We start from the raw sequence: 20153 nt of genomic DNA on the forward strand, positions 1-20153 counted from the left end.
ACTGTTGCATTCCATCTCTCTAAGTCTAAATAAAATACAGGAGTGTCTTTCATAATTGAAGCTCAAATCTGACCAGAATTTATACTATTATTGTTTTACCTTTTTTCTTTTTTTCTGCTAAGCCTTCTCCTGATTGTTTATTCTCTTGATTTTAAGAAACTGAGCTGTGTATTGTAGCAGGGAAGAGGTAGTGGTTACAGCAAAAGGAAAGGAGCAGTTCTGATCCTGCGTTCAGTCCCAGTGAATTACCCACTCACTGTGCGATTGCAGGCAATCATTCCACTTCTTTGTGTGTCAGATGACCCAATTGTACAACTAGGTAAAAGCAAACATTAGTCACCAGTGTAAGTCAGCATTTGAGTGGAGATGTCATATGGGCCCGTGTGTGCACACACGTGTATGTGTCTATATCTCTCTCTCTATATATATGCAATTGATTGCTTTAATGTACGTATTTAGTATGCTTTGTTCTCCTTCGGAATAATTGAGGATAAGAGACTTGTTTCAAATGAAACAATGTTTAACATCCGTATGTTTTGAAAGCACTGTATCTCCAGATACAGGTTGAAAGCATGGTCTTCATACATCTGCTTTTGTTAATATTTCAAGTTATTCTCCTTTTAAATATTTGTTTTCAGACCACCCCTCTGGTGTCCCTATGGAAGCAGCTGTTTCTATCTGAGACTGGGACCGTATGCAAAAGTTGAGGAGGGGGATGGCTTGTCCTATTCATGAAGCCTGCATACTTCTGTTGCTAATACTTGGGTTGGTCACTCCAGCTGCCATCAATCATGAAGACTATCCTGCTGATGAAGGCGACCAGACCTCAAGTAATGACAATCTGATCTTTGATGACTATCGAGGGAAAGGCTGTGTGGATGACAGTGGCTTTGTATACAAACTGGGAGAACGTTTTTTCCCAGGGCATTCCAACTGTCCTTGTGTCTGTACTGAGGATGGACCTATTTGTGATCAACCAGAATGCCCTAAAATCCACCCAAAGTGTACTAAAGTGGAACACAATGGATGCTGCCCAGAGTGCAAAGAAGTGAAAAACTTTTGTGAATATCATGGGAAAAATTACAAAATCTTGGAGGAATTTAAGGTATGAGCCATCTTAGTATTTATTAATACTAGCATGTTATATGAACTTTAGTGGTCGGACTTTCAAAGGCACTCGGTATTGGCCTATCTCTGCTCCCACTGAAGTTAATGGTAAAACTCCCATTGATTCCAATGGGAGCAGAGTTAAGCCAATGCTGAGCTCTTTTCAAAAATCCCACCCCAAATTTGTACAACAAAAAATGCCGGTTTAGTGCTCAGAGAATTAATATTTACAAGAACATCAAAGTATGTAACTGTCGTTAGCATTTGGACTTGCTGTGTCTGGTTAAATAATGATAATCAAGTTCACTAGTAGCTAAATTTCCATGCAGGTGACTTTAAAATAATGGGAAGTATATGGCTCAGTAATTGATCATAACTGTCAAGTTCCTATTGGGAGAATTGGGTTGAAAGTACTCAGTGATACTTTTGAAAGAACCCTTAAATGTAAGACCAAAACATACTTTCAAAAAATCTTTACCATTAACGCAACATATATTTGTGATTTTAGTAAGTTAGATTACAGGTTTTCCATTAAGCTAAGGAAAATGCCATACTGCTGTTGCAAGTAGCATCTATATCCAACACATGAATTTATAGTCCTAGAACATGTGGCCTCCAGATTCATAGCTGAATAATGAAGACTTGCTTTGAAGCGCAACCTTTGACTCTTCATGGATATAAGCCTTATCCCTCTATATACTTGCCAGTTTCTTTTCTTCTCTGGCAGTGAAAATACTTTCACCTCAGTCTTCGTATTTTCCAGCATTTCAGTAACACAAGATAGAACTTCTTTATTTCCAGATAGTATCTTCTCTTGCTGTTGTTACCTGTAGTAAACAGTATATTGTTTAGTTTTTCTTTCATGGGGGATTTCCCATCTACCCATAACTAGCATTAGTCAGAATAGGGCTTTTCTTCACAATCGGGTAAGTCAACCTAAGTTATGCTACTCCAGCTATGTTCTCCGGTCAACTTCTCTTACTGTTCTTGGAGAGCTGGGCAACCAGGGAGTGCTCTGCCGTCAATTTAATGGGTCTTCACTAGACCTGTTAAATTGATCCCTGCTGCATTGATTGCAGCAGCGTTGATCTCCCCGTTGTGAAGTCCAGCCCCTAGAAGCAGCCTAATAGCTTCATAAGGTGCCATAGTGCATTAGACACTGTGACAAAGTTCCTCCTCTACCTTGGTGGGTCTTGCACTTATTGGCGGATTTGGTCACCTCGGAGATTCATGGCAGCCCTCAGTTTGGCCATTTTCGTGAACCCACAGTCCAGGCCAATTCCTCCTGTGTCTGATCAGGAGTTGGGAGGTTTGGGGAAACCCGGGTCCACCCTCTACTACGAGTTCCAGCCCAGGGCCCTGTGGAATGCAGCTGTCTAGAGTGCCTCCGGGAACAGCTGTGCAACAGCTACAACTCCCTTGGCTACTTCCCCATGGCCTCCTCCCAACACCTTCTGTATCCTCACCATAGGACCTTCCTCCTGGTGTCTGATAATGCTTGTACTCCTCAGTCCTCCAGCAGTATGCATTCTCACTCTCAGCTCCTACGGCCTCTTGCTCCCAGCTCCTCACACGCGCACCACAAACTGAAGTGAGCTCCTTTTTAAACCAAGGTGCCCTGATTAGCCTGCCTTAATTGATTCTGGCAGTTTCTTGATTGGCTGCAGGTGTTCTAATCAGCCTGTCTGCCTTAATTGTTTCCAGAAAGTTCCTGATTGTTCCGGAACCTTCCCTGTTACCTTACCCAGGGAAAAGGGACCTACTTAACCTGGAGCTAATATATCTGCCTTCTGTCATTTTCCTGTAGCCATCTGGCCTGACCCTGTCACAACACATATCCTTGAAAGACTCATGAACAGTGTATCTTTGCTTTGCAAAAGAATACGACATGAGGCTGCTGATGGTGTGACCTGTAAAAACATATTGGAATGTTGGTAGCCTAAGAAAAATTAGTCCAACTTACTATCACAGGCATCATCTCTGACCCTTGAAGATGGTACGTTACCATCTTTGGGTGACGCCTTCAAAAATAAGTGGCCTAGTGTAATTCCTGGGTCAGGGTCGAGTACACATGCTAAATTAATGTAAAACCTTTTCAGGAGAGATCCTAGAGCATAAGGGATGCCAAGTGGATCTTTATGTCACAAACCCTGTGCAAGAAAAAATAAGTTGTCACAGAACTAATGGTCACATTTTACCTTTATACTCAGAGAAACAATGAATGAGTACTTTACCACTGATAACACTAGGTGTATGTTTTCAATGTTATGCACTGAGATTGAGGCGCAAAACTTCAGTTAAAATTAATAAGATATATTTGATTCTCTGTTTATTGTGCTGAAACTTAACCCCCACCTGAACTTCATGCTAAATTTTTAGCTGGAGACTGATCAGTAGACAGAGGAGTTCCAAGATCATCATGACCACCCAACAACTAAGGAAAAGCCTATCCGATAGTGGAATGCCCCGCATCAAACAATCCTCAATGCAGGACTTCAGTGGAGACGCTCCTGATTCAATTTAGATCACAGTCAAGCCTCCTCTTGCTCATAGCTGGGTTCCTGTGTAGAGCGGAGTGATTTTTTTCCTGCAAATAGCAAATTCACAAAAAAGTGCACTTTTAGGGGCACTGAAACTTCACAAAGTCAGCCACCGAACTGAAAAGTCAATTATTCACTCATCTCTGCTCCTGAGAAAGTGAGAGGGGATATACTGTGGAGATAGAGTGGCCCTTACAAGAAGCTTGCTTATGGTGAAACTCCAACTATACTGAAATAGCAAAGTCCTGTTATTCCTCAAGGTATTTCTATGGAGTTAAACTCTGTTTACAGTGCAGTACAATTCCATAGATATGGGAAATCCAATTTTTTCTCAATCTGTTGCTCTAAGTGAGTACAGAGGCATTTGACTAGTTTTGGGGGTAAAAGAGAGGTACCTGGTGCGAATTGCTTTGTTACTAAGACTCACATTTTCCAAAATCTGACTTCCATGTTGAGGACACAATTAGTGCCTATAATTTTTGTGCACCCATAATAAACTATGCACAAATATGAGCATGTGGACAGCCAGCCACCTCATTTGTACCAGCTACTCACTAGCTGTCCAAATGTTGATATTTGCATGCCTAAAAGAAAGGCTGAGCTGAAATTCAGATGCAAATCTAGCTTCAAAAATAGTTTGTATACTTTATAAAGCTCCTTATGTGTTTGTTACACACTGCTGGGGAGAAAAAAAGCTGTGGGCCACTGTGTTAACTCTCAGCCTCAGCAAGAGAGAGTTTTGCTGATGATTAGACTTGGTGTCAGCTCCCTGCCACATCAGTCTGTCTTTCTCACGAGCAAACCCCTCAAGGCTCTCCCAGCCCAAACCTCACCTAGCAGAAAACAACCAATGAACTCCAGCCCTGGAGCTCCTCCGAGATGTTTCTCTGCAATGCCACTGTGCATTCACAGAAGATATTAAGTTCACTGCTCTTTTAAAGAGTCAGTGCATCATAGTTTATTAATTTAACTGGGGTAAATACTCCCTTCCCTTCCAGAGTAAAAGTGAAACAAGTTTATTGAGAAAGGAGCAAGGATTAGAGGATACCAAGTAAGAGAGATAAAGGTAGAGATGGTTACAAGCAATTAAAAGCAAAAACACTCATCTAAAAGTCTCAAACTTAGTCTAGCAAGATACAGTCTTCATTCAAGATGGTGCCTCTCATCCACAGTCTCCTTTCCAGACTTTTCCTGGCTGACCTGTCCAGGATCCATCTCAAAGATCAAAACACTTGTTTTTTTTGTCGCTTAAAGTGAAGAATAAAGATAGAGTCTCCCTGTGTTCCTTGTATTTCCCAAAGGGATGTCTTTGTTTCACAAGTCAGGAAGGCATTCTGGAAAACTCAGTCTCCTGTGTCCAGTGCAGTAACCATGTTAATTCTCTGTCTCTCAAGTTCAGGAACAGGAGAACCCCTGCTGGTTTAACTCTATAGCTGTGTTTACTACTAACATGTAAACTGAGGTAAGCCCATATTGCTTTGTCTAGGACAGACCTGTTTGTCATCTTTATCTGAGCTAGGCTATCTTGTCTTAAACATCATATAGAGAAAATTCATTGCTTCACATATAAAGTTAACACATGCATTTTACAGTGATATTAATAATCAGCATGTTATTATCTTTCATATGGTACCTCACAAGGCATATTTTGCACTGACAGCATTGCAGTAGTGTGTAGAGTGTGACTACAGGGTGCCTAGGGTCGCAATGTTATAGAAAGGCCAAATAACCTTTAAGAAAACCATGAAGACCTCGTGACCCTGATGTGAACCTTACAAGATCTTCATGGAACTTCAGCCCAGGGTTGGGGATCCCATCTGGAGGGAGTGGGTAGGGATGCAGTAAGTGCTCTGAAGATGATGGCAGTACCCAGGATCGCCTTGCTAGGCACTTAGGCGCAGAGTTGTAAAAGTATTTAGGTGTTGCTGCACTCAGCATCGTAATACCTGACTGGTTTAGGAGCCTGAATCTGCTTTTCAAAAGTGATTTAGGCACAAAGATGTCTATTTCAACTGTCAATGGGATTTCGGCTCCTAAATCAATGAGGCATTACAACACTGAATACAGCAATGCCAAAATACCTTGAAAATCTGGGCCTTAATAGCCACAAAACTGACCAGTATCCAGGGTTTTGAGATGGCTTTTGGGGAGCAATGTGCAGGGGAAAAGGGAGGCAGGACCAGGTCAGGGCTTTTGGGAGGAGCCAGTCTTAACTCAGCTTACCTCACTACTGCAGGAACAAACCCTCCTCTCCCAGTCTGAGTTCCCAACATGACCTTCCTTGGACTTCTGCATTAGTCCCAAAAGGCAGAATTCCCACCACCTCCAGTGGGGTTCAGAGAAGAGGGCGGAGCTCTATGCCTTCTACCTTTCTCCTTCCCTCATTTTTCATTCTCTTCCCATCTCGTTAGCCACTTCCTGACAGCTGCTGCCTCTAGAGCCTTCTTCCACTCTTTCCCCTGCTCCCAAGGTCAAATGTCAGAATGACCAGTGGAGGTTGGTCTTTCCTTTCTCTCCCTCCATCCACGCAGTCAGAAGGTGGCAGTAGCAAAGGGTGGAGACGTTCTTCATGTGATGACATAATATAGGGTTCACCCTATTGTGAGGTCATGTGGTGGCCTTCTGTTCCCCCTCACCCAAGTGGTCAGATAACCTTCTTTCTTCCCCACACATCAGCCGTGGCTTCAGTTTCAATTACAAATATCCAAGACCCGTGCCATTCAGTGCCAACCTAGAAAACTCTTCTAACAGATCAGGAGCTCTCCCGTTTCTCACTGGATGGGGTGCAGGGGGGAACCCAACGACAACATGGAAACAGCCTCAGGTTGTCATAAATGCACTTAGTGTTTTCAATTAGCATTTCCACATACACACTTTTGTAGATTTAATGAGACAATGTGTCAGATGACTCTTAGTGTTAATTAGGCAAATATGAAGGAGTCATGAGAAGATCAGACTGCAGCTTTTCTGTGTGCTTGGTGATTTTTTATTCTAATACATAATTTACGGAATAAAAGGAGTCATAACTCCCCCCCTATTTAAAATACTTTTTTATAGCATGACTATGATACATTTATAGCCATAGGTAGGAGCATCCTTGAAATTATTAAGTTTTTACTTTGATGAATCCATTGTGTGTCCATAACAGCTTCTGTGCATCCCATGATTCTTTCACCACTCAGGATAGGAAGACACAGACTGATCATCAGAGTGCTCCTCTCTATGTGTATATATCAACACGTAAAAATACTGTTTAGGAGCATTCATTGCTGGGGGATAAATGATCCATCCACTCTATACTGTCAGCCAATATGGTGCAATAATCAGTTAGTACTAAGGCAAGGCAACCATGAGGAAGAGAAGTGAGTAGGTCTTGCTTCCTTCCTTCCACTTCCATATCAATGGAGGATCTGCTCCAGGGACACTGGGGCCCAGAGACCTATTGTCCTGCTATGTGATCCCCCTCCTTCCCACACAGATATTACTCACACAGCTCCAATGGCAGGGCCTTCCCACCTTGTATTCATGTCTCCTACGACACCAGCTCACTACCAATGCTCTGAACCTAGGAGCTGCTCAGAGGGTTGGCAAGCCTGCCTACCCAGCACAGTGCCTTGCTTCTCCAGACTCATATGGACCAGAACTCCAGGAGTTTGGGGCAGCTCTCCCCACTCCTCAGTACAGACACTCCTTGTGTACTGCAGGGTGAGCTACCCCAGTCTCATGTTCCAACTCAGCCAATCTCCACCAACCACAGGATCTCAGGCTCTACCAGCTACTGACTGACTCTTACATCTACCTGCTTTGTTTAACATGTTCTTACTGATACCCTTTCCCTGCCTTGCCATACCACCTCCGCTCATCCTCCAGATCCTTATCTATCCTTCTTCTGATACCCACTCTCATATCCCTCACCACTTCCTTTCGTCTCATTGTCTCACACCCATCCCCCAAAAGAATCCCTAAGTAGCCAGTAAACATTCATAATTTGTACTGGGCCTAGAATCATAGGATTGTAGCACTGGAAGGGACCTCGAGAGGTCATCTAGTCCAGTCCCTTGCACTCAAAGCAGGACTAAGTATTATCTAGACTAAGCATGACCAAGGGGTGAAAAAAAGAGAGTGAAAATAATCCATTACCACTGTGGGATCTTCCATACCATCAGGATATGCACATGACTGAATTAACACAGGATGTGGAATCCTGGCATCACTGAAATTAATGGCCAAATTCCCACTAATGTTAATGGAACCAGAATTTCACACATGCTGTTTTACTGTCAGCCTCATCCTCCCACCTCAACTTCCCCCATCTCTTCTTAAATTCACTTGTATCATGTCTGAAATTTGGCCCTGATCCTCTAGTTGACTATGCATGGATATACCGCTGTGCTCTGTTGGCTTGGGTTTAACACAGCAGGCCAGAATTCATGTCTTCTGGTGCAGTCCCTTGTCCAGTGGAGTTGCAATCCTGATTGGGACCTTTTGGGTGTTAATCCAAATACTAAGTAGTAATAACTGTATTAAGTATGGCTTTGTAAAACATTAATTATTAATTTATTTGGGGAACATTTACTTGGGAATACTAACGTCTGTTCCATTGTTACTTCTTTTTAAAAATGTTTTGTTAATGCAAATGTACTCATAATATTTTGGAAGCTAGGTAGTACCTTTTATCAACGCACAGCATACGTTATTCAGGTATCCTCATGACACCCCTGGGGACTTGACAAGTATTAATGTCTTTTTGTTCTGTGTTTGTACAGTGCCTAACACCATAGGGTCCTGGTCTATAATTATGTTCTGTGCACTCTGATGATGATGGTAATACTAATAATAATTAATAATGTTCATTTTATCTTGGGGTAAGATGAGGCGCAGAGAGTTAAGTGATTTTATTCCTACAGTGACTGCCAAAAACAGAATTCAGATGTAGTGACACCAAGATCCCTTCTCTAACCATTAGCAACTACAATAAGTACAGCCTTATTAAATGTTAATTAAATGCACATTTTGGAACCTTAGCAGACTGTTACCAATTGTATGATATTGTTATACCAAGATGAATCCCAAAACTGATATACAAACTGTCTGTCACTCGAACTATAGTTTGTTTAATCAATGTCTGCATTATATTTAAAATTCTTAGGTCAGACTTCTCAGATCTATTAACTGCCGTGGGGATTTCTATTGCACATTCCAAGCTCCTTCACTGCACAAAATTCCCATTGATTTCAAAGGGAATTCTGCACTCATTTCACGTGCAGGCTATGTGATAGAGATGTGCAGTGTGGATGAGAGAGGAAAATATTCGCGGCATGTTTAATTTGAAAAGCGATGATCATTCCTCCTCAAACTCCGCCTTTCCCAAGTAAATCTAATAGTCCAGTTGCCGCTTTGACGAGCATTCTATATTTTAAAGTGGCACAAGAGAACAGAAATATGACATCTTAAATCCGAGAAGCTTCATTAGTCTGGTAACGAATTTTCCATACAGAGTTTGCCTCCTCCTTTCATAGCGTGAACATTCAGTGTCAGTTTCATGTTGAACCTTGGCAAGCACTCAGATCAAAGGAGGCTAATAATAGCAAGAGCAAAGGTTATTAAAACCTTTTGGCAGTGTGCTGACCAGTGATTCAAGTCACTAGTAATTTTCAGATACCTGTTTGTAAATTACAAGAAACTGATTACTAACAAGGTCAGCACAGGGCCTCAATCTTAATAATTTTTTTCCTTCTTAGATGCATTCAGCAGTGATTTTGCCTTACAGCTTGAACAAATGAGACCTTTTTCTTATATGTTCAGCAATTTCACGTGCTGCTAGAAAATCATAGTACAAAAGACATTTCAATAACGTGCCTATCCTTTAATAAAATGAACAATGCTAGCTTGCAAGATAGCACACAGCCACTGAAATCAGATAGAGGAAACAGAATGTCAGACAAATGGAAAGGTATGATTTATTGTCTCCCTCCTGGCAAAATTACAGTGACAGTGTCTGTGCAAAGGTATCTGAAATTACTGACTTACTATATTTCTGTCATAGTTTATACAAAAAATACATAATAAAGTAAAATGGCGTGACATATTCTGAACTATAACAATACCTACTTTAAAAGTGTGCTGTGTTTTTAGGTACTGACGGTGTGTCTATAATAATGTCTATTACATTATACGTGAGTACAGTCTTGTAATATAATTTGATGTTTCTGTTACCAAGTCTAATAGTAAATGGGGCGTATGCTGCTCTCACTTAGATGGGTGTAAATCTGGAATAATTCCAGTCACTTCATGTTGTTGTTATTTATTTGTATTACAGTAGCATCTAGAGGCCCCTGCTGAGTTCAGGCCCCCATTGTGCCAGGCACTGCATATACACATAGTAAAAGACAGCTCCTGCCCCAAAGAGCTCAACATATAAATAGATATGACTGAAAAAGGAAACATTATCATCCCTATTGACAGATGGGGAGCTGAGGTGCAGATACCCATGGGGGGAAGTTTTTAAAGGTGTAGATGGGAGTTAGGTGGCCAAGTCCCATGGGTTTTAAATGGGAGTTGGGCCTACCTGGTCTGTGTAAATCTCCCCAGCTGACTTGCCCAAGGTCACAGAGACGGTCTGTGGCAGCACTAGGAATCAAACCCATATCCCCTGAGTCCCAGTCCAGTGCCTTAACCAAAAGCCCATCCTTCCTCCTTGCGGCAGAACAGAGGAGGATTTGGTCTGTAACCTTATGCCCATGTGTTTGGGTTTTTCCCCACTAAATAAGACCCAGGAATGAACATGTGGCCATCACTAGTATCACTAAAAGCTGCATTTTCAGAAGTGTTCATTCATTTTGTATGCCTCGACCTGTGGGTGCCCAACTCGAGACATCTGCTCCATTAAATAAGCCACTGGGTCTCCTTCCAAACCTGCTGGAAGACAAGGTATCTGCTCAGAGAAGACTTGTGCCACTATGTAACCCACACACCTTCTGGGTGTGGTGTTCTGTCCCATCTGGTGGCACCGAGACCACTTAGAGCAGGGGTGGGCAAACTTTTTGGCCCGAGGGCCACATCGGTGTTGCGCAACTGTATGGAGGGCTGGGTAGGGAAGGCTATGCCTCCCCAAACAGCCTGGCCCCCGCCCCCTATCCATCCCCTCCCACTTCCCGCCCCCCTCAGAACCCCTGACCCATCCAACCCCCCTGCTCCTTGACCCCTGACAGCCCCCTCCCAAGGCCCCCCACCCCTAACCACCCCCCAGGATCCCACCCCCTATCCAATGCCCTCCCTCGCTCCCTATCCCCTGACTGACATGACCCATATCCACAACCCTGCCCCTAACTGCCCCCAGGGACCCTACCCCATCCAACTCCCCCTGCGCCCCGTCCCCTGACAGCCCCCCCCCACCCGAACCTCTGCCCCATCCAACCGCCCCATGCTCCCTGTCCCCTGACTGCCCCGGGGACCCCCTGCCCCTTATCCAACCCCCCCGCTCCCTGCCCCCTTACCATGCCGGAGCCAGCCATGTTACCATGCTGCCCGACAGGAGCAGTGGGCCAGAGCGCTGCGGGGGAGGGGGGACAGCAGGGGAGGGGCCGGGAGCTCAGGGGCCGAGCAGGATGGTCCCGTGGGCCATAGTTTGCCCACCTCTGACTTAGAGAGATAAAATGAGTCTGCTCTACAGCCTTAACTAACAGCCAGTTGGCTTTTAGCTCATGCGGTAGAGGCTCATGCACTAACCTCTAGAAGTCCCCGGTTCGATCCCGCCCGCTGATGACCAGGGTCTGTCGGCGTTACGCCTGCACTGGCTCTGGCCCTAGCAACACCCTCATCTCCACAGGAACCACGCTGCTAGGGATAGATCCAGGGAAGAACACCTAGCATGCAGCTGTTCCCAGGCACTCCAGAGGGAAGGCTACATGGAAAAGCTAACCTAGCCATAGGCTGTATTATCATTCCTAATTAAGGGCAGGATCATATGGGGTATCGTCCATGTGTCCCCTCAGCCCCACCCCAGAGGCCGCACCCCCCGCCGGAGCCCTCACCCCCAACCCCAACCCTCTCCCTCACTAAGTGCCTTCCATGAAGGCCTAGAGGTGGGGGAGTCCATGGCACAAAGAGCTAATCCCCTCTCCAGGAGCGGGGGTTCCCCTTCTGTGCCTAGATCTGGCTCTTTATTTTTAATCATTTTTTTCATGAGTCTTTTCAAAACATTTCAGTTCCTTTGACCATATGGCTGAAATCTCATGATTCATGAAGAGAGTTGTAAATATACAGCTTTACATACTGTATGTTATCGGGACCGATCCTGCCATTAGCCTGTGAGCACAGCTCCTATGGAAGGAGATGAAAAAGTAGCGCAAGAATTCATGGAAGGTTTTCGGTACTGTAATAGAGTGCTCTGAAAAGCGTAGGCGTGTGGGTTGATGGAGTGTTGATAGCTGCAAGTGCTTTACACAGAATTACATTAATTAAAAAGTAATGCCCGAGTAGATAATTAGCCTAGTGATTGTTTTTAAACCAAAAATTGAATAAATCATTCAATGACAGCTTTCAGTATGGTTGGTTAAAATAGAGACCATGTTAAACTGTGATTCTGATTTCATAAGTCAGGGATAACTCTGTTGGAGCCTAGGGAGTTACTCCAGTGTAAAACCCATGCGACTGAGAGGAGAATTGGGCCTCAAAACAGCTGCGTAGGATTATAATGAAGGCAAGAACCACACAGCCAGGATCTCTGTCCTCTATTTTAGCAGGGGAATCTTGCTAACAGTAATTTAATCCAGGGCTATCTCTGGATGTTCGGTAAATACCAGTCCATTTCTTAAACACAGGCAAAGAATTCCAAAATCCTTTCAGAGAAAAAGACCTTTCCTTGCCTTCCAGTCATGATCAGAGGTAATATCATCCCCTGGGGGCAGAAAAGACTTTCTCTGACATCCTTATGTGACTCCCTATGGGATTTCAAACAATAGCAGTTGGAATTAGATGCCTCCCTCCCCTCCCAACCTGTTATTAATTACTGTTATCGCTGAGCCAGATTGCCCCCAAGAACTTCATGTGGCTCTCCTGCCTTCATGGCACTGTGCCCCCTTCACCTTGGGTGTCTGCAGGGAGGCTGGGGAGACTCCAGCCTGCCCTCTGCATCCTCACAGTCAGAATGATCGGAGAGAAACTATGCTAGAGGATCCTCATGGAGCTTTCCTCCCTGACAGCCCTTCGCAGAGCAGAGAGATGGTGCCTTACTAAGGTGATGAATGTTGTTTAGATTGTAAAAATCTTTGGATATGGGCTGACTTTTAGTCTGGGTTGGTACAGTACCTACTGCAATGGGGCCCCGATCCTAAATTCACCATGACCCAAAAAGTGAGGATCACTAACAGAGGGGGAAACCTCACTAATTATGCGGGGGCGGGGAGGCATATGCCCTCCTCCTCCATGGCTGCATTGTTTTTTCCCCGCCCCTTCCCCTCGCTGTCCATAGGTGAGTTGGCTGGACTGAGTTTTCAGGAGGGATTTGAATGAGCACAGGGAGTAGTTACCAGTGTTCCCTCTAATTTTTCCCACCCATGTGCGGAATGAATTTTGTTATGTACACCAATAGGGAGGTGAAGTGTCACACGTCACCTCCTTATTGGTGCATATAACAAAATGCATATGGTGGGGGTGGGGCCAAGGGATTTGGCGTGTGGGAGGGGACTCAGGGCTGGGGTGGAGGGATGGGGTGCAAGGGTATGAGGGCTCCAGCTGGGGGTGCGGGTTCTGGGGTGGGCCAGGGATGAGAGGCTCAGGGTTGGGGCAGAGGGTTGGGGTTGGGGGTGAGGGCTCCGGCGGGCGGATGAGGGGTTTGAGGTGCAGGCTGCCCAGGGGCTACGGTGGGGAGAGAGGATTCCCCCTTCCCTCCAGCTCTCTCTCTCCCTGCAGTAGCACCTGGGCGGGGTTGGGGGGAGAGGTGCCTCTCTCTGCAGCGACAAGTCCAGAGCTGGGTTGGGGCTGGGGGAAGGGCACCCCGGCCATGGTAGGTCCCAGCCATGATAGGTCCAGGCTGGGTTGGGGCCGTGGAATAGGCATCCCTCCCCCTCCCCTTCCCCCAGACTCAGCAGGTCTGGGCAGGGGAGGGGCACCCCTTCCCTGGCAGGTCGTGGCCGGGCGGGTTCCCTGAATGCCTGCACAGCACTTAATAGGCTGCTGTGTGGCCGTGCATCTTACAGGGAACATAGGTAGTTACCTATTCCTGAACTAATCTATGTTAAAATCAAGGAGACTTTCCCTATGAGAATTTTATTCCAGTATAAAATTGAGCCTCACCACCCTCCTCTCTACCTTTTCCGAAATGTATTCGTTGGCATTTTATATAAAGTGTACAAACACTAACGAATTGATCCTCTCTACCTCCTACCCGGTCTTATCGGCAGCATTAACCAGCATTTTAACAAAGGAGACATTAAGAGATAGAGGTTAAGTGACTTGCACAAGGCCACAGAGTCAGTCAGTGTCGGGGCTCCTTGGTCCTAGTCCTGAGCACAAACCGCTAACCCATTGCTTCCCTAACTTGAGTGTTCCTGCCTATTACAACACAGGGATGGATCCTGCAGCTCCTTTGAAATCAGTAACAGCTGAGGGCACTGAACACCTTGCAGGATTGGACCCATATTATTTTGGCCTAAAAGATACCCTGTACAGAGGGACCATTGTCTTCTGTGGTTTGGAATTAAATCCCCTACTTATCCATCCTAAAACTCTGTTTGGTTTTGGTTTTGTTCTTTTTTTTTGACAGTGACTAACAATGAGTGTCAAATTCTGATCTCAGTTACACTGCTGTAAATCAGGACGTCAATGGAGTTATTCTGGATTTACACTGGTGTAATAATCTGGTCCTGTGCCCTGAATTTCTGGTTATTACTCTTGCCCTGGGTCCTTTTCCTCCTGTGTTTTCTTGATTAAGGAAACATTTAGAATTTATATTCGCCATCTCAGTGGTTCTTTCTGGGTGCCCAATTTTACATAGTCTGACACTGAGTTCCATCATGCCAGTCTTTTACCCATTGCCCTGCGCTGTTTAAATACTCTTGTACAACACTGCCATCCTTTTTAGTGTCATCAGCCTCTCCTGCCTTCATGTCATCTGCATCTCCTGCTACTTAGTCCTTCATCCAAACTGCTTACTAGCAAGTTAAATAGGAGAAATCTCAACCTGGAACCTTGGTGGGGACCTTCTCACTACGTCATTCCAAGAACACTTGCTTCCATTTAAAAGACCCTAGGTCTGTTTTCTTCTCTTACTCTCACCAGTGTAAATAGGAATGAATTCCACTGTAGCCTGGGAGCCAGATTCTCTGCTGGTGTAATCTGGCGCATCTGCGTTGATTTCAGTTAGCCCAATGAAGTTATGCTGGTTAAAATCTGGTGTTAAGTCCGAGCTGCCCCTATGGAGACCACGTGATGCTGAGCTGGGACAGGGATTGCCTGAGGGAGTTTTCATGCACCCCACTCCCTCTGCTTCAAAATTCACCGACCAATCTGACAGAAAACCAACATTAAGTCAAAGAAAGAACCTTTGGGAGTGAAACTGATAGAAGGAAGAGGAAAAACAACCTTCCCAGGAACAGCAGCAGGAAAGGACACCTCAACCCACGCACTGGTGAACCAAACAGCAGCATCTACCCCACTGATGGAGATTCAGCAGACGGGAGAACCCAATTCACCCTCCCTCACCCCCTCGACCAGTAACATAGCAGCAGCAAGACTGAGTGGGCTTTCCCGAGAGATGGAGGATCCAATCTGCCTCCTCCCCTTTCGCCAGGCTGGCAAGCACAGTTGTGGCATCGGGGCAGTTCAGCCATACCATGTGCCCTGGGCTGAGGGAGCAGGACATTGAGAGGGGGTAAGTAGGTCAGTCTTCCCAGCCCACTCTCTGCCATCAGCAGCAGGGGCTAGTTTTAATCCCTTTCTTGCTCTCTCTTGCTCTTTCCAGCAACACTCTTTCTGTTCACTTTGGTGGGCTTGGGATCAGGCCCTGAAAGGGGTGTGTGTGTGTGTAGAGCTGTAAACACGGATTCATCCCCCCACCAAGCTGGTGCACTGTCAGCAGCACCAAGGAGAAGGCAAGCCAGCAGCTCCCAGCCTCTCCTCAGGCCTGGCTCAGCCAACATCCCTTTACTTTGGAGATAAAGGGGAGGAAACAGCCAAGCTAAGCCAGCACCACTGACCAGGATCAGAATGAACTATTGCCACCAATGTATCCCATGATTCTTAATCACAGGGGAATCCTGAGTTGAATGTAAGTGAACAAGAGGACGGTATTCAGGAAAAATGAATCCCATCAACAACAAACTTATTTAAAGCCAATACACAAGGCAGTGTGGGCCACAGAGAAAGAATGGACAAAACTCTGTCTGCCCTAGGCTGAGCTGCTCTAAATTCGTCCCACTGGTAACAGTCCACAAGGGGCCATTATACCACGTGGGGGATCACTGGAGTACACCAGCTGTCTGGGTTCACCTTTCCCACCCATATAAGCCAAAAGGGACCAGTGTTGCCCCCACAACACTGGAATCTTCAGCTGCCCAGATCCGGGAGCTTCATGGTCCCTTTGTGCAGCCAGAATGGCACAAAAGAATCTCAGGTCCAAATTCCTAGAATTCCTGGCCCTAGAATTTCAGAGGAGAGGGACAAACCAGTCACTGACAAGACTGGACCAAACTTCTGGCAGGTGCCAAGAAAAAAACGAAACCAAGAGGTGGAGTTTTGTTTTGCCACTGTGAACCAGAAGACCCAGAGAGCCATTCACACCACAGGAATGTGTAAAAAGAAAAGGAGGACTTGTGGCACCTTAGAGACTAACAAATTTATTTGAGCATAAGCTTTCATGAGCTACAGCTCACTTCATCGGATGCATACAGAGGAAAATACAGTGGGGAGATTGTATATACACAGAGAACATGAAACAAAGGATGTTACCATACAGACCATAACAAGAGTAATCAGGAAAGGTGAGCTATTACCAGCAGGAGAATCGGGGGGTGGGGGGGGAAGGAATGTGTGTGTGGTTGGCCTTCCTCAAGAGGCAGCAGGGCTAAGCCTAGAAGAAGAGCGAAAGATCCAGTGGAGATGCTGTTCTCCGCACAATCTCAAAGCACTGCACCCACACCACAGTGAGCCCACAGAATTTCCACTGCCATCTCCGCCCCCACTGAGTTATTTTCAAAGTGCTGAAAATACAGGGACAGGAGGCCTTGCAACATGCTTGACTCCAAACACTTACTTCAACTCAGCTGAAGGGCTGCGTTCTGGACAGTTCCCATGCAAGGGCTCGTGGGAGGGAGCTTGAAGGAACAAGGATTATCTCCCTTTTGTGGCCCTGCATAGGAATCAGCCATAAATTCAGATCCTCAGCTGGTGTAAATCAGCGGCTCTGATTGCAATGCAGTTACATTGATTTACACTCGCTGAGGATCTGACCCCAGTGTAGTAAGTCTGGGGAAGTGCAGACCTGAGGTCTCCTGGGCTTTTGACAGCAGATTGCTACCTTATAAGGGGGGGGCTGAGGGTGGAATTGTGACCCTCCCCACCAACCAGCATATTGGTGTTATGCTACTGTCAAGTCCCTGATATAGTCCCTTTAGCCTAGCAACATTGAGGGCCTGCTCTTGCCGCTCTTACCCATAGTCAGTAGTGTTTTATTGCACGATTAGTCCCTAATCAGGGTAACGCAATGACAGCAGCAGAATCAGACCCAGCGAAAACACAAGAAACAAGAATCAAAATTCCAAACAGGCTTTGGATTCACCCAGACTTCCAAAGAAGCCTCCCTCTAAGGATGCTTCACCAGGAGGACCACATGCAACAATAGAGGGTGTTGAAGAATGCAATGTGGATCAGGAAGCAGATACATGGGATAAATTATGCATTCTCTTGGTGTCCTAAATCGACGGTACTTCACACGGTCCAGCCATATCCTGATCCCTGTGTTAGTCCCAGCGGTAACCTTTAGAAAGGAGACTTACTCCACGTGCGGTGGGGGGGTCCAAAACGAAAAAAGCTATCGGAATAGAAGCATACTAATTACAAACCCAAGTAATACAAACCGCTAGTCCCTCCAGCCATAGGGCTCTGTAAGTACAGCTGTTGTCAGGAATAAAATGATGTAGACATGTGTGTCTACATAAAGTTTTGCTCTTAGAAGAGAAGTGCGGAGTCATGTTGAATAGCTTCCGTCAATGAAATAACGGACTCTGGATATGCAGGCTTTTGGGAGAGGCCAAGGTTGGATCCTCTCACGAAATTTGGTTCCCTTTTATCCGCTAATTGAAGGATGACGACCCAGACCAAAAACCAGTTCCAGGAGTCTTAGGCTATGGCTACACTACAGAGCTTACAATGGCGCAGCTGTTAACGCCGGAGTGCTGCTCATGCAGATGTTCTAAGCTGGTGGGAGAGAGTTCTCCCGTCCACTTAATTACTCCAGCTCCCGGGAGCGGCGGCAGCTGCGGTGGCAGGAGAAGCTCCCCCACCGACAGCAGTGTCTACACCGGAGCTTAGGTGGGTGTAACTTACGTCACGGGGGGGTGGCTTATTCACACCCTGGAGCAACATGACTTACACCAACGTAAGCTGTAGTGTGTACATAGCCTTAGAAATTGGTCAGCTGGACCGACACATGGAAAATACAGCAAACCTAGCAAAGCCAATCATTACATGACCCTCCTGTTACACCAAATATGGGACCTGGTTAGCTCTTATGGTACAACCCCTGTGTGCTGCTCCCCCAGCCATTAAGCAAGCTTTACCGGCTAGCCTGGAATTCTTGCAGCATATGGAGAATCCTCAGTGGTGGGGATGCAGTCCACTGTTTATAGGAGGGGCATAGTTAGGGGAAGGGAAGGTGTGTCCTCCATAGGGGCAATCCTTGCGTGGCTGGGAGCTGCCATAGAAGCTCTATGTCTCTCCTTAACAACAGCACTCAGGGTCAGTCAATATTTATTTAATTATTCATTGCAAATAAATTATCTAACCATTTTAGCACTATTATCTATTGACGACTCATTTGGGAACCAGTCCTCTTTTCTATGATGGTATTTACTGTGTGTAAATATTCACCAGCTAGTTTATTTGAACACAGTTCAGCCTATGGAGGAGGGTGTGAACCTTTGTGATTCCTGTTGTGTGAATGGCCATGTAAGTCACACAATATTGTAGCTGCTCTGATTGGATGTTTGAAACTTTTAAAATGAAAATAAACCAACAAGTAATGAATAGTGACTAATGAATACTCACATGCAAATAGCCGTGTTTGTATGAAGAACAGCCATTCCCCAAACATTAAGATGAACAAAAAAACCCTCGGTTATGAATAACAAATAAAAAAGGGCACAAGCATGGCCAGACTGAAGTTAGTCAGAATTCAAATGGATGTTTGCAATGAATGGGATAATTCTAATACCCTTATTCACACTGAATATCTTCTGCCTATTGAAGTCAATGGGGCTAATTATGTATTGTAATAAGTTGCTGCTCAGAATCTTGCAATATTAAGCCACCTCTAATTATAAATAAATAACCTACTATTCCATCCTTTCTGATTGATCCTGCTATCTTGTCTAGGGTGGATGTCAAGCTAATCTGTCTGTCCTCAATAGTTTAACACCTGCTAAGTTTCTTAGGAGAAGGCACTCCTTCAGCTTTCTTGCAATCCCCTGCTATTCTGCCTGAGATCAGAGGCAATTTAAATAGCAATGAAAATTATTCCAGTTTCAACTCCTGCAGTCACCTCTGATGAATGCCATCCTGTGTCGATGGTCTCTTTTTATTTTCATCTCTTCCCATTTATAACCTACTATCTTAGCTGTAATGTGGAAGCCGTTGTGGCTCAGATCTTATTCATCTTCCTCCCTATAAATTCACCACCTGAAACTGTAGCTACAAAAATTATCTCCATCAGAACTGCTATTGTCCTTAGCATCATTAACATTTACATCTACGCTCCAGGTATCAGTGCACAATTTGACAGACGTCACCTTACCTTTTTCTGTACTTCCTTCTGCTATCTCTGCATAAAGCATGATTCCAACAGTAGATTCTGCACAGAGGAGGTTTGACGGCAATTATCTATACGAGAGCTGGTACCAGTGGCTCGCAGACAATGAGAGAGCAGGGAAATGGAATTATTGGCAGCCATGAAAGCTTTGGTGACATGCCACATCTTGCCTCTGCTTCATGGGAACCGCAAGGGTGGCAGCAGCATCCCTGATGGAGAGCAGGTCTTTTGAAACCAAGTCAAAATGAGTCCAAACCTAAGAACCACGTGCCCCCGAACCTTGGTAACGTTGGGAACTGGGTCCAGAATTTACAGCTTGCATCCATTTTGAGATCTGACTCTCTCCCAAGCAGTCCATGGCATTGAAACTGAAAAGGCTCCAGTAGAAACTGATACAATCACACAAACTATATGTTAGAGGAATTTCATAGAGTTATAGAGTCATAAATTTTCTGCCAGAGGGGACCACCAGATCATCTAGT

The 20153-nt window shown here is 45.2% G+C and overlaps 1 protein-coding gene across 1 annotated transcript in view; it reads left to right on the plus strand.

The window, feature by feature from the left end:
* Window positions 1-694: 694 nt before the first annotated feature.
* VWC2L (von Willebrand factor C domain containing 2 like) overlaps window positions 695-20153 on the plus strand; it is a 78476-nt gene continuing 59017 nt past the window's right edge. The window contains exon 1 of the mRNA XM_077830595.1: window positions 695-1105. Within this exon, the coding sequence (XP_077686721.1) occupies window positions 695-1105 (411 nt within the window). The remainder of the gene's footprint in view (window positions 1106-20153) is intronic.

Source organism: Eretmochelys imbricata, chromosome 11 (assembly GCF_965152235.1).
Source record: "Eretmochelys imbricata isolate rEreImb1 chromosome 11, rEreImb1.hap1, whole genome shotgun sequence".
Classification (NCBI taxonomy): domain Eukaryota; kingdom Metazoa; phylum Chordata; order Testudines; family Cheloniidae; genus Eretmochelys; species Eretmochelys imbricata.